The 13,999-nt window shown below is 52.0% G+C and overlaps 2 protein-coding genes and 1 non-coding gene across 4 annotated transcripts; all 3 read left to right on the top strand.

Annotated features, from left to right (window-relative positions):
- Window positions 1–2,880: 2,880 nt before the first annotated feature.
- Window positions 2,881–8,300, top strand: PV05_00394. 2 transcript variants are annotated; one of them, XM_013465284.1, is made up of 4 exons: window positions 2,881–3,495; window positions 3,587–4,121; window positions 4,178–7,480; window positions 7,540–8,300. In XM_013465284.1, exons 2-4 carry the CDS (start codon window positions 4,064–4,066, stop codon window positions 7,620–7,622), a joined length of 3,444 nt encoding a protein of 1,147 aa, XP_013320738.1. In that variant the 5' UTR covers window positions 2,881–3,495; window positions 3,587–4,063; the 3' UTR covers window positions 7,623–8,300. The 2 variants fall into 2 exon arrangements, with proteins under 2 accessions (XP_013320738.1, XP_013320739.1); XM_013465285.1 differs by having other exon boundaries at window positions 2,881–4,121.
- A 473-nt stretch (window positions 8,301–8,773) lies between these two features.
- Window positions 8,774–13,213, top strand: PV05_00393 (sodium/hydrogen antiporter). The gene has a single exon (XM_013465283.1). The coding sequence runs from the start codon at window positions 9,756–9,758 to the stop codon at window positions 13,095–13,097; it is 3,342 nt and encodes a 1,113-aa protein (XP_013320737.1). The 5' UTR covers window positions 8,774–9,755; the 3' UTR covers window positions 13,098–13,213.
- A 440-nt stretch (window positions 13,214–13,653) lies between these two features.
- PV05_00392 lies at window positions 13,654–13,737 on the top strand. Its single transcript has one exon. It is a non-coding gene; the product is annotated as a tRNA-Gln (tRNA).
- The last annotated feature ends 262 nt before the right edge of the window (window positions 13,738–13,999 follow it).

Raw genomic sequence — 13,999 nt, 5'->3', positions numbered from 1 at the left:
TCGAAGGAGTCTGCTTCTCGCAGTCTCAGCCGCTCGTGCAACTAGAAATGTTCAGATGCAAATCCCCCAATGCTGCATCGATCACGCGTAGATTGCCTGGCCAGCCTGATCTGCAAAGAGTGGCTCATAGTGTACTAGTCAGGCAAGACGAACTGTACAGTAGTTAGAATCCTCAACAGCAAGCCCTCGTACGAAAAGGTGGAATCCGTCGATTGCCACACAGGTTTCAAGAGTCAACAGAGAGCGATGTGCTAGCGGCTACTGTATGTTCTTTTCAGAGGGCCCGCTCAGTGACTTTTGCTGTACATACTTGACTCCCGTTGCCGAGTGAGAGGTGACCAGTAATAGTCGATATGCCAGCTGTGGATGTTCACAGAGTAGCGTGAGTGTCCTGTCGGACCAATTGATTGTCGGGACAGAAGCTGCAAGCAAGCAAGCCCCCAGAAAAGCTAACGTATTTCGCGCAAAAGCGATGCCGAGTCTGGAGCAGGTCCTCAATCTATGCAATGGTTGAATATGCATGTCGTGGTCAGAGATATATCTCGATTGCACGCTTCTTCATCTTGCCCAAAAGCCGAGAATACTGTAGTCTCATTGGACTCAGGTGATAGGCGCTGCTCTGACGAGCACTCATGATCGTGTCCGCCGATGGGAGTGACACATCCCCGGACTCAGGTGACTGAGTGTGCTGAGGTAGGTAGCTTCCATCTCTATCTGGGTGTTTCTCAGCACACTTGGGCCTTAGTGATGCTCCCTAGCCTTCAGGGACAAGTGCATGGCAGCGCATAAGTTCCTGAAGTCTTGTACATGCCTTTCGGTACTGGATAAATCGCGGTGCCACTCACGATCCGGCGGTTCCCCCCAAGTACCGGTTCTTGTCACGAGGAAGAGCGGACTCGCCCCAAACGTCACTGCACCCTCGTGGATATTGGCGCCTGGAGTGCCACCGAGCCATACTATGGTAAGCGATGAGAGCCGTCCGTCTAGATCGCGTTAGGATGTTCGGGGGTCCCAGGCAAGGGTAAGACGGCTGATTGTGGGGATGGACCCAGGTTTGACTTTTACCAACTGCAGCGTATCCTTGAACGTGCCGTCTCATGACCACCCCAGATTTGCACTTGGTCTGTGGGTTAGCAAAGGCACTCGGACCATCAGCGCTCTCGAGGGGAGAGGGGTGCTGTGCCTTGTCGAGCTTGTCCCTCTGTCTCGCCCAGAACGACGGACGATAATCTTTGGGATCTGCATTCATACACAGGTGGCTTGAAAGTGGCAACAGAAGTTTCCACTGTTCGAGGTAGACAGTTTTCGATCGAAAAACGATCCCTGGGTGATCCTGACCCCGATGATGTAGCAACAGCACTTATGGTGTCGCCATGTCCAGAAGGATCGGACAATGACTGGCCGATATATTTAAACAGTATACCTAGATAGGGTCCGGAGCTTCAAACTTAAACTGAGAACCTTGAAACGCTCGTGAACGCTCTAGAGCCTGCAAGATCTCTGTGGTGTGCTCGTAATAATCAATCCTACGCTTGGTAAAGGGAAAATCAATACGGACATCGTTTATGTTTCGATGGCTATTTTCAACGTGTCTAACGCAGTGGTCTGGACATTCGTGTGACAAGAAAGCACTCGGCAACAATAGTGGCATCAAGATTTGAAAAACGAGCCGTCGCCGCGGCCACACAAGGGTTCCAGCCGAGCTGCAACCTAGTCGCATACTGGGGTTGGCGCTGGTGGACCTGAGGTGCGTCAAGAGCTCGACGAACGTGCAGGCTGGAAGTACTGATATGTTTCGTCTCTCATCGGTGCCTAGCAGCATTAACTACAGTACTTGAATACTTGGGAGGTACGTGAACGAATGTCAATGGTCTGGCTAGCATTTCCGACGTTTGTCACAATGCATTGACAGGTAGATCGCGAAGTAGATCCCTAGGTAGGTTTTCATTAGCTGCCACACCACGCGAATATGATGGACCATGTCTTTGCTGTATTGACAAAAATGATGGACAGTCCGGGCGTTGATCTTACTCGTAGTACCCCAGCAATGAGGCGCATAGACACTTGCTGCGTACCAGTACCGGGGGTATTTGACAATATTCTCTCGAACACCCACGATCGCTGGACACTGTGGAGTTAGGACATGGCCATGCCAGTGGATGGATTCATCACTATGCAGCTCCCGGACAAGTGTGCAGACAGCAAAAGCAACTAGTTAGTTCCGTGCTGTCGACCACTCTGCAAATCTTCCAAAATGCCGCAGTCTTTGGTCCGTTCGCATGAGGGATGTCGCCGAGACCGAATATCTCGGAACTGCTGGGAAGCAGCTGGAGGACCCGCTGTTTGAGAGGCGTGCCTGTTGTGCCAGTGTACAATGCTGCATGCTACTCCGTATGGTGTAGTGAAGAGCAAGAGACCTGCAGAGTCTCCAGTACTACTGATATTTCATTAGTCGATCTCTACAGACCCTGGCATCCAACCCACCGTTACCGGTCTGCCACCATGGATATTGCTCCTTGTAGCTGGTTCGCAGCGAAACATGAGGTCCTTGCTGCAACCGACACAACTAGTTGTTTATCGCTGTGGTACTTCTTTAACTGTGCAGCTTGAAGCTGTACGAGTATGCGATCCAGAGCGCTAAGAGTAAACCGGAGCACGGCAGCGGCAACGGCATGATGCTTTTAGCATGTCTCTCGAGTTCATTAGCCTCTAGGCGCATCAGCTCTTAGTTTCAAACAAGAAGGCTCACAGACGCTAGGCTAGGGGAGGCCCATAACCGCACCCCTTGTAGCATTGACCCACGGGGTAAGTGCGAGTATGATTGCGGCAAGCGCCCGCTGTGGGCTTGTAAATCCTTCCCCCCAAGCGGCAATGAGCGTCGACCCTGTCTCTGCTCACTCACAGACAAACACCGTTTGCTGCATTCAACACAAGCACAGCTTCTTTCTTTTCTCTGCCGCCATTGCACTTGAGCAATCGTCCGGCCGGTGTCCTTCTTTCTTGTTTCGCAGACTCCAGTACAACCTCAGGCTGCGCTTATTCTTCTTCGCCGCTGATTATACCCGTTGACCAAGATCTCTCATTCAACCGGCATTCTACCTCGTCACCCTCCCCGCCCACCGTCTTACTACCTTGAATGAGAACCGACCACTCTTTGCCCTCGATATACCCCAGACTTGTCCACGCTGCGTCCCTCGGCCGTTTTGTCTTCCGCCTATTGACAGCTTCGCAAGCCCCGACCGGTCGACCAACAGCGTTCCAGAACAAAACCGCGACCTGCCCGAACGGGCGATCTACCAATCCTACTGCTTCCCTGCTCGCACCTTGCAGACTCGAACGCCAACCAGCATCGACGGCCACCCACCAGTGACGCTCACAGCCTGAGAGGTTGCTGCTGCTACTGCATTGCTCGCATTGTCTCTATCCCGAATGCTCACCCCTCCCTCTGCCATTGACTTCTTGTACCTTTACCAATACACCTGCTATATCTTCCAGGTGAGTTCCTGGACCTGAGGCCATTGTATTCGCCTTCCCAGATCCCCAATGCCTTGTTCAGCCAATCAAGAAGTATACTAAAGCTCCTCAGGCAGGCGAGTAAATACATTCTTCTCGTACATGACTGCCTCGTCTCTCGACAGACTCTCCTAGTCCACATCCGACTCGATTTCTGTTTAGTTTGGTTACTTCTATGCGAGGCTCCAGTCCTGTCCCGTCGAACCCTTTCTTTCGAAACTGTCATACTTGCAAAAGTTCTTGCGACGAAAATTTATTCAGTGGTTATAGGGTTCAAATTCCATGGCATACTGATTGCACTCTATAAAAAATCGAAGAAGGAAGCACAGTGGTCGTGAACATCCTGAGGACAGCCTGTTAGCACGGTGAAACCGGCGCATGTTACATTGGACCAGAACACCTCTTGTGTGTTGCAACGAGTCAACCATCTGTGAAGAAGCCCAGGCACCATTGGGCCTGCGTCAGAGTGCACAGGAGGACCTGACTCAACCGTGCAAGACGGGGGGTATCCGCAGTTGGTGAGCTTGAAGGCAGTTCACACGCCACGAGCATGGCTGCAACAGAAGCTGTCAGCAGTGAGTCAACGGACGCAACGGGCCCTGGTACTGGTGAGTGACCCTTCCACCCACTCTGTTCGATGCTGACTCTCTCTTCCTATACCTAGATATCAAGAAGCCGTCAAAAAAGTCTACTGCTGCGTCCAATGTCCCGGGTGACCCCACCTTGCCGCCTCCGAAGACCGACAAGCCTCGCCCGCATCTGTGCTTGACTTGTAAACGGTGCTTTGCTCGACTAGAACATCTGAAACGCCATGAACGGTCTCACACTAAGGAGAAGCCCTTCGAATGTCCAGAATGTACGCGATGCTTTGCCAGACGAGATCTTCTTCTGCGGCACCAGCAAAAGCTGCATGCATCTACCACTCCAGCATCGCGACCTAGAGGGAGCCGGCGCGAAAGCGTCGCTGGCGTTGCGACCGGCAGAGTACGCAAGAATTCGACGACCAACGCTCCTACAGCTATGAGGCCCAGGGCCAATACTCTCAGTCATGTTGATTCCACCACACTTGGAATGTTGGCCAACTCTGCCGCAACTTATGGCCGCCCATTCGTACCAACCCACAATAACCATAATAGTATGAGCACGCTTGGGGGTACGCAAGGGTACCATGGCCGTGCAGTGTCGACAAATCATCACTCCTTCAGCCTGCCGAAACTGGAGACCGGCCTTCCAGTAGACCTGTCAAATGGTCTGCGTACTGCACCTCCCTTCGGAGGGTTTGGCGCCGAGTTCGATATGGGTCCCATGGACTTTGGAGTAGAACAGGGGGATACAATCAACCCCCATGCTCTTCATATGTCCGGTATGGGGATGGATGCTTCGCACGCCCAATTCCAACAGCTGTTCAACGGCATAACAGCGTCCCAAGTGATGAATGATGACGATGAGGATGACGCAACATTTGACTGGATGGCCCATGGCTTTGAAAGCCATATGTCTTTCGCACAAGCTAACGAGAATGCCATCGACGACTCTTCGCCTTCGGCTATGAGCACTAATAGTCCGGCGGGCCTTAATGAGATGACAGGAGATCGCACCATCGGCGCCATGCAACAGAGTGCTGTGTCAGGGGCTCCTATGTGGTCCGGTAGCCTTGCAAGTCAAGCGGCGATGGTCAATAGTCCCGTGAGTATGGATCTCATGTCCACATTCACGGAGATGATCCATCCTCCGATGGGTACTATCTCGCCAAAGTCTCTCCTGGGCCAAGGAGGATCCATGGATTTAAGCCTGTCAACTCCTCCTGATATGGTTTCTATGGATCCTTCTGGTATGCATACAAACATGCACTTTACTGGCTTTCACTTGCCGCTCAGCAGAGATGGCCCTGCATCAACAACTTCCACCGCCTCGATGGATTCCAGTTTGCGTCAAAGCTCAGTGACGACCACGTCCTCTGACCTGGTGACCGACCATATCCGGAGCGTCTTGATTGCAGGCCTGTCCCAGACTGCAGGGTTTGGACAGCGTAAGTATTCACAGCCAGCAATTAGTTCGCCATTGTCTCCGGGCGTCCCTTCACGCACAAGAGGCTTTAACGCAACTACTTTTCCTTCCACGACCGAGCTGCAGCGTTACGTGGCGTCATATATCCGATATTTCCATCCTCATCTACCTTTCCTTCATATCGCAACCCTCAACTTCGAGTCCCCCGAGTACACCACGCCAGTCCGACTCGTCTCAGGCCATCCACCTCACGGTCAACCGACTGTGGCTGGGGGAGGAAGCTGCCTGATTCTATCGATTGCCGCCATTGGAGCCTTGTATGAACATGAGATGTCTCAATCCAAAGACCTCTTCGAGTGTGCCAAGCGTCTGATCAGCAGCTACCTCGAGGAGCGGCGTAAGGCAAATATGACCAAGACCCAATTTGCCCCGAGACATTCTACAGAGCGAGAAGACACGCCGTTGTGGTTGGTCCAGGCTATGCTATTGAATGTGATATACGGACATAATTGTGGCGACAAGACTGCTGCTGAACTTGCCAGCAACCACTGTGCCGCGTTGGTAAGCCTTGCGCGAGGTGCGGACCTTGCTCGACCAATTCAAGGACATAGCGGACAAACATCCGACATGCAACCTCCCAATGTCCAGATGGGGGGCATGCCAACCCATAATTGGAGCCACATGACCAATGAAGTGGACAATTCCGACTGGTACGAATGGAAAGCGACGGAAGAGCGCAAGCGGACCCTCTATGCAGTCTTCATCCTCTCGAGCATGCTTGTGACCGCATACAACCATCCTCCCGCTTTGACAAACTCTGAGATCCGGCTGAATCTGCCTTGCGACGAACAGCTGTGGGCGGCCGAATCAGGACAGGTATGGCGGAGCTTTGGAGGGGTGGCCGGCGCCGAGGCGAACTCTACCACGTTTGCGGAATCTTTCACCCACTTGCTCATGGCAGCGCAACGAGAGAGACGGCGGAGCAGTTCCATCCCTTCATTCGCCACGGGAGGCGAGCCGGAGCTGAGACCTAGCACCTTTGGCTGCTTGATCCTCGTCAACGCTTTGCACAATTACATCTGGGAGACGCGTCAAAGGCATCTCGGGCGGCAATGGACTACCAGTGAGACGGAACAAATGCATGCTCATATCGAGCCAGCGCTTCGTGCATGGCAAGCTGCATGGGCTAGTACTCCTATGCATAGTCTGGAACGTCCGAACCCTTTTGGTGCAGGACCCTTGTCCGCCGATTGCATCCCATTACTTGATCTTGCATATGTCCGACTATTTATCAATTTTGGTAGGTCCAAAGAAGCCTTCTGGCAGCGCGACTACGATGCCATGGCAGCGGAGCTTGCGAAGGGCTCCGAGGCCATGCCAACCCGCGAGACACCCGGTGGACGTCAGGAAAATGGCTCGCCAATGACCGCGTCAGAAGGCAAGGTACAGGAACAGATGACCACGCCTCCAAATGACAACACCGGATCGGTAATGCAGGAAGATCCAGATCAAGAGCTCCACCAGGTCCTTTCGTCGCGACGAGAAAGGCATCTGCGCAAGGCTGCGTTTTACGCCGCTGATTCCTTGTCCATGTCTGACAAGCTTGGGCTAAGCTATGCGGAAGATACTTCTCGTGAGCTACCTGTGCAGTCCGCCATGTGTGCCTTCGATTGTGCACAAGTATTGGCAGAGTGGGTCACGACTGTGCAGGAACGCGTTGGAAAATACATTGGCGTGATTGGCAGGGACGAAATGAACTTGATGGAGGTTCCTGGCATCCTGCTACTTGAGGACGAGGACCGTAAATTGATCCAGAAAATCGACGAAGTTCTGACCAGTGCGGAACAAAAAGTCGAGATATTCGGCGGCTTCGACGTTAACGCGGCTCGAGATGGTGGACACGGCAGCAGGATTCTTGGGCTGACAGCATACCTGCTAGAAAGAGACGCTGTCTGGCCTGGTGAGTGACGCAGTATCATGAGGCGACGATGGATAATGGATACTGATACCTGATTCTAGTTTTCAAGTTGATGGCGAGGTCACTCGAAACCCAAGCCGGCCACATCAGAGAACGAGCTTTAGCCTCGGTTTCCGGCTCTTGACGCGAGTCAGCGCTGTCCAATTTCGACTTCCACGCCCCGAGTCATGAAGTTCGCTGGCATTTCTTCCTGAGGCTGTCATTGCAGCATTTAATACGTTTGATTATGGCTTATAGGCGCGATTGCGCTAGTATATATGATTTGTAAGGACATATGATCAAAATATACCCCCAGACACGAAAACAGTCACGAGAATCTGCGGACGCAACCAAGATTTGTCTGGGATTCAAAAGTTACGGGATGGTTTACTCTTTCAGGTTTGCGATTGGGGACAACCTCACGGAAGGGCACTGGCCCGTGATAGGAGGACTCGAAGCGGTGGCAGTGATATGGTCGCGCTGGATTTTATGCACATGGCGGAAGTTGTCTTCTGTCAGAGCCACAAGCACACTGGCACTGCTGGCGGGCTACGTCTCCACCGATAGCTGCTCTGGAGAAAGACGCGAAGATGCTGGATGAAAAAGAACCAAGACCGTTTGGCAAGTAACGTTGAGAGTGAAGGGTGTTGGCGTTGTTAAGTCCTTCAGTGCCGCCTAATAATGAGCGTGGTTGAGGCATATGCTTACGTTCCCTGCACAGTGTTGACTCGGAAGTTAGAGAGTACAGGGATTTCTGTCATGCATACTATGTCTGTCGATCAATTCCCTTCACACCCATGAGCCCGGGTGTTGGCTGCATGTATGGTGATAAACCATGCTGCATCCACGCTGCCTGATGACGACGATTCGCGGGCGATTTATTCCCATCAGACAACTTCAATCCGGTGTGAAACCTTGAAAAGGTGGTATCAACGTGTCGACGGTCCAGGTGTGGCGTAATGAGTCGATCAAAACCAGCCGTTGTTACCTTATCTTGAGAGTGCCGATGTTGATACGAGTCTCCGTACAACTGGGTGAACTGGGTCTTTATCACTGCCGCCAAGAAATGTCTGGGCCTAGTGAGCCTGCACTTGCCGGCCAAGTCAGCCCGGGCGAAGTCTTTTGCCCTCTAATGTGCCTTGTAGCCGGAGGGGCAACAAGTCCTCACCAACCACATGCTCTCGCCAAACACAACCTGGACCCGTCACGTCTTCCGCTAATCCATTCATTGCTTGCTCGAGGTCCTCAACAGTGGACTCGCTACAAATCACTGCATCTTTCTTTTGCAAAATGCGACCAAAAGCAACTTGACTCCTGAGCATAAACAAGAATTGTTTCATCCTCTGGTCGAGAATCTCCTCCCCTTCCTCCATCACTCTCGCTACGAGAATAGAAGCGAGTGTGAATCTCCATCTTACCATCGACCAAGCCCGGAATCAACTTAGTACGGAATATTCGAGTCTCCGACAATCTGGAGTGGCCCTGGCTGAGGTGTGGTTGGCTCTTCAAGCCCACGTTCCAGCCCTGTGCAGGGATCCCTTGAGTCGGTCCTTCAACTCGTAAAACACCGCATCATATTTTCGGCTGCGATCCCATCGACACCCGCCGCAGATTACTACAACGCTGTACAAACGGCCCACCTATTATCCTCACGCCGAGCCTTGTCCTTCATCATTTCTGCTGCGGTTGCAACTTGGCAAAGGCGTGCTTCGTTCTGATGCTAAGACATCGTGGACAGCCGAGCTAGATCAATCTGCTGTATTGTACTTCACTGGGCCGCCCAGGTCTGTTAACTTAGGGCCAGCATCTTACTTTTCGGCATCCGTACGGCCATCTGGCAGCATTGCTGATCTGCCTTCCCAACTCTCTTCCTTCGATCCTACAGACACCGTTCCTGAACCTGAGCATAATCCTCGAACCTCGCTTCACGCATTCCCTTCGAAAAAATCTACCCCTCTGACGTGACTGGCCTCCTACCTGAATGCTTCGGATACTGCACCACGACCTGACACCTAGGCAAAGCAACGACTGGGGATAATACTTCGGAACTCTTGCTGGCTTTTATGAATTGAACACGATAAAGTTGAGACACAGCGGAGGAGTCTATCACTCTGTGAGCTTGTCGTCGCACTTTCGCAAAATCTGCGTTAAAAGACATCGGTCGCTATCACCATTATATTACGAGTCTTGGGAGGAGGCTGTCACCCTTTCCATACTGACCACAACCTGCGTGTCGAACAAAAACCAGGAGTGTGCAAGGTGTGCACGGGTTTTCGCCATGGCGTGGGACCAGTTGGCAATAGACAAACCGCATCTGGTCTATATCATTCTGGGCGGGTTCACGAGTATATTCATGCTATGCTCTCTGTTCATCAAGGAAAAACTGTACATTGGTGAAGCCACGGTGGCCACCATTTGCGGTGTCATCTTCGGTCCTCATGCAGCCAACCTCATCAATCCTCTCACCTGGGGCAACACCGACCAGGTCACCCTCGAGTTTTCTCGCATTGTCCTTGTGGTTCAATGTTTTGCCGTCGGTGTCGAATTGCCCAAGGCGTACATGGAAAGGCACTGGAAATCGGTCGTGTTCTTACTGGTTCCGGTCATGACCTTTGGATGGCTCGTCACCAGTCTTTTCATTTGGTGGATGATCCCCAATCTCTCTTGGTTGGAGTCTCTGGCCATCGCAGCTTGCGTTACTGCCACTGATCCTGTCCTGGCGTCGTCCGTGGTTGGTAAGGGCAAGTTCGCAAAACGAGTCCCAAAGCATCTTCGAGACATCCTGTCAGCCGAATCGGGATGTAATGATGGCATGGCTTTCCCATTCATCTACCTTTCGCTATATCTACTGAGGTACGATCTGGATGCTCGGCACGTGGTCTTCCACTGGTCATGCTATACGATTCTGTACGAGTGCATCTTTGGTGCGTTTTATGGAGTCATGGTGGGCTATATTGGCCGTCATGCGATCAAGATGGCGGAGCGAAGGGGCTTGATTGACCGAGAAAGCTTCTTGGTGTTCTACTTCGTACTCGCCCTGTTTTGCGCAGGTTCGGGCAGTCTGTTAGGTATGGACGATCTTCTCATCGGGTTTGCGGCTGGAGTAGGCTTTTCAAACGATGGCTGGTTTACCGAGAAGACGGAAGAGTCACATGTTTCCAACGTTATTGACTTGCTCCTCAACTTGGCTTACTTCGTCTACTTCGGTACCATCATACCATGGGACCAGTATAACGCGCCAGAGCACGGCTTGGTCCCCTGGAGACTTGTCGTCATCGCCATCTTCGTCATTCTTTTCCGTCGAATACCTGCTATGATGCTGCTGAAACCATTGATTCCGGATGTCAAAACCTGGCGAGAGGCATTGTTTGCAGGTCATTTCGGTCCTATTGGTGTTGGAGCTATCTTTGCAGCAATCCTAGCTCGTGCAGAGTTGGAAACCGATTCTACGCAACCTTTGGCGAAGCTACCACCACCATCGACAAAAGATTACGATTTAATATACCTGGTGTGGCCAGTGGTCACTTTCCTGGTGATCTCGTCCATTCTTGTCCACGGCTCATCGATCGCCGTCTTTACCCTCGGTAAACGCATCAATACCCTGACAATCACACTGTCATACACCCAAGACAACGACAAAGGCCCAGCATGGATGAACAGGCTACCAAGAATCACTTCTCAGTCAAGATCAATGTCACGAACGTACAGCTCAGAATTTGAGACAGACGAAAAGCTAGATGTACCTCCTGGTGAGCTACCACCAATTGGTATTCCTAAACTCCACCTGAGAAGACAGCGTGAGGACGAATATGAGAGAAAGCCGGGGTCTCGTTCTTCAAGCGTTGGACGGTCGCGCAGAAGGAAGCGCCGCAGCGACCTAGCAAATCGGCCTGGTGGTCCCATCAGCCAGAGTGCCATCGCACCACAGAGGCGCTCGGAAGGCGCCCTAACCCAACAGGAGTCAGGCTCAGATACTCTGTTCGAAAAGTCTGGAGAGCCTTCCCCCGAAAGCCCTCACGATCGCCTCGAGCCAGTCTCTCATCGCGAGCGTGACAAACTGGAGGCCGAACAAGAAGCCGAAGCAGAGGAACAAGGACGGCCGCGATCGCCATCACCGGACAGGCCCGCAGATGTCGAAGCATACGAGGAAGGCGCCCACATTGTTGTTGAAGATGAGGAGGGTAACGTGGTAGAGACTCTCGATACGCGCAACATGACAGAGGAAGATAAGGTTCAAGCGATCGAAGAAGCACGAAACCGTTTGACGAAAGACGAAAGTGGCAAATTTACTAAACATAGACACCGGCCACATCCCAAGACGGAAGGCGAGGAGATAGAAAAAGAGGCGGCAGAGGCTCTTGGCCAGCCCCAGAAGAAAATGCGCCAGAAGTTCGATCAGTGGCGTGGCTTTGGCAGACGCAAGGAGGAAGACTCTGAGCCTTCAGAGCCATCGAGGCAACCAGAGCGTAAAAGGGGTCCTGCTCATGCTTATCAATTTGGCAACACTGTCATTGTGGAAGATGAAGATGGTGAAGTTATCAAGACATACACCATTCCAAGCGAGGACGCCGGTGGCGACCGGGAACGGCAGCTACGAGGAGGTCTGCGCCGGATGAGCACATGGGTTGGATTAGGTCGTCAAGCAGGTGCTGCTGGCCCGAGTACTGCTGTTCCTGTCCAGGTGGATGCTACTGAAGCAACAAAGTCAGAGTCTGACAAGCCGGAGCCAAAGGGACGTCGCGGTTCCACATCATCAGACGATGGCTTAAGAATGATCATCTCATCGACTGATCGGTATGGCCTTACCGGGCAGAAGAAAGTCCGTGACGCCCCTGGCACGATAGCCCTTGGATCTGGCAGACGGTTATCAACAAAAGACTTTATCAAGCAAATGCAACAGCTGGACCCGAAGAACAAGATCAAGGAAGTCAACGAGAGTGATGCTCCTGAGGCCGTCAAACGCGAGCTGCGTAGAGCCGCTAAGGATGAAGCTTCCGCTGGAAGGCCTGGACGCCATCGGACAGAGACGAACACTGGTGCAACATTGAGCGTCCCCCACCCAGATGGGGGCAGCAGGACCATCAGGACTGAGATGCCTGCTGAAGACGATGACTATTTCAGTCCGCATCGACGTCCTGCTGCTGACGGCGTGGCTACCGAGGACCTGAGTCGGACACGGGAGGAAGAGAGCGAAGAAGAGGAAGAAGAAGAAGTCAATATCCCCACACACAATGTTCGTTCGAGTATCGTCAGGCATGGAGGTGGTCAAACTGCAGCAGATTTACGAAGACGTCAGCTGGCCCGGATCCGATCAGAGGATGAAGATGAGGCTCCTGGTGCAGAAACCGCTGCAGAAAAGAGACGTCGCTTGGCTGCTCTGGGACTGGGCGGCGAAGGTGAGGACGACAGTAGCGAGAGTGACGAGGAGGACGAACCCCGCCAGGCCGGTGCTGCTGTGCAAGAGCCAGTGCCGAGTGAACCATCGACTCGGCCCAAGATCCAGTGGGGTGGTGAGCGGGGTAGAGAGAAAGAGAAGAAGGATCCTCAGGACATATATGCGGGCGATCCCATTGTAGGTGCTGCGCGGAGGTTGAGGGGCATGATGAAGAAAAAGTCTTGAGCGAGCATTTTGAAAATTATGTTTGATGGGAGTAAATGAACTCCCTTATGATTAGTTATGGTGTTATAGATGGAATGAATGGATGATCGTGCGGTATCTGCGCGACATGTATGAAATGCGTCTCTCCATGGCATTCGCGAACTTTTGATATCAATTTCGAATATGACTTGATGTGCCAGAGTGTCGTGAGTACCAGGTACTGGGGTTGATTCTGAGATTCTTAGCCAATATCCCGTACTGCTCGGAAATGCAAACTAGATAGGCACTGTGACTTCTTCCGTCGTGGTTTAACGTCAAGAAATGAACGAATGAATGCAAAAATCTACCTAGGTACCTACCAGGTAGGTATGCAGGCGTGGTCTTGGCCTCACAACCTGAAGATGGTCTCCTAGCCTTACACCCAGGTATCGTCCTCCGACTGAGGTCGTCTTAACGGGATGACTAATACCGCCTCGACCGATGTTCTGGCACCAGAAAGATCGAAACGCCCCACCAAATTTAATGTGCCTATCATTTATTTTGCTAGCAATTTTCTGCTTCGAAATTGCCACACATAGGTTTTGTAGTGTAGTGGTTATCACAGCGGATTCTGATTTTCTTGGATGTTCCGCTAACCCCGGTTCGAATCCGGGCAAGACCTTTCAACAAATTTTTTTTCTTAACTTCAAAATCGCAGTCCAGCTGCAGCGGCTTAATAAATGCGTCGAGGTTCTTTTTAGTAATTTCTTAGCTGTAAAGAAGGCCTGCCATTATTGAAGCAGAGTTCATGAGACGCGAGATGATCCAGAATTGCAGCTCATTCAAGGGCCAAAGACCCACAGGATTGTCCAAATGCTTGGTCGAAGAATTCATACCAAGCTAACCGAATTCAGGACAACCTCATCCATCGACCGACCTACATT

The sequence above is a fragment of the Exophiala xenobiotica genome (genome assembly GCF_000835505.1).
Source record: "Exophiala xenobiotica strain CBS 118157 unplaced genomic scaffold supercont1.1, whole genome shotgun sequence".
Lineage (NCBI taxonomy): Eukaryota > Fungi > Ascomycota > Eurotiomycetes > Chaetothyriales > Herpotrichiellaceae > Exophiala > Exophiala xenobiotica.
Note: the sequence above shows the minus strand (reverse complement) of the source record. Positions and strands in the feature narration are given on the sequence as shown.

Coding starts and splice junctions, on each gene's coding strand:
- PV05_00394 (XM_013465284.1), top strand. CDS start 4,064: ATGGCTGCAACAGAAGCTGTCAGCAGTGAGTCAACGGACGCAACGGGC. Junction 4,122..4,177: donor CGCAACGGGCCCTGGTACTG/GTGAGTGACCCT, acceptor TCCTATACCTAG/ATATCAAGAAGCCGTCAAAA. Junction 7,481..7,539: donor AAGAGACGCTGTCTGGCCTG/GTGAGTGACGCA, acceptor ACCTGATTCTAG/TTTTCAAGTTGATGGCGAGG.
- PV05_00393 (XM_013465283.1), top strand. CDS start 9,756: ATGGCGTGGGACCAGTTGGCAATAGACAAACCGCATCTGGTCTATATC.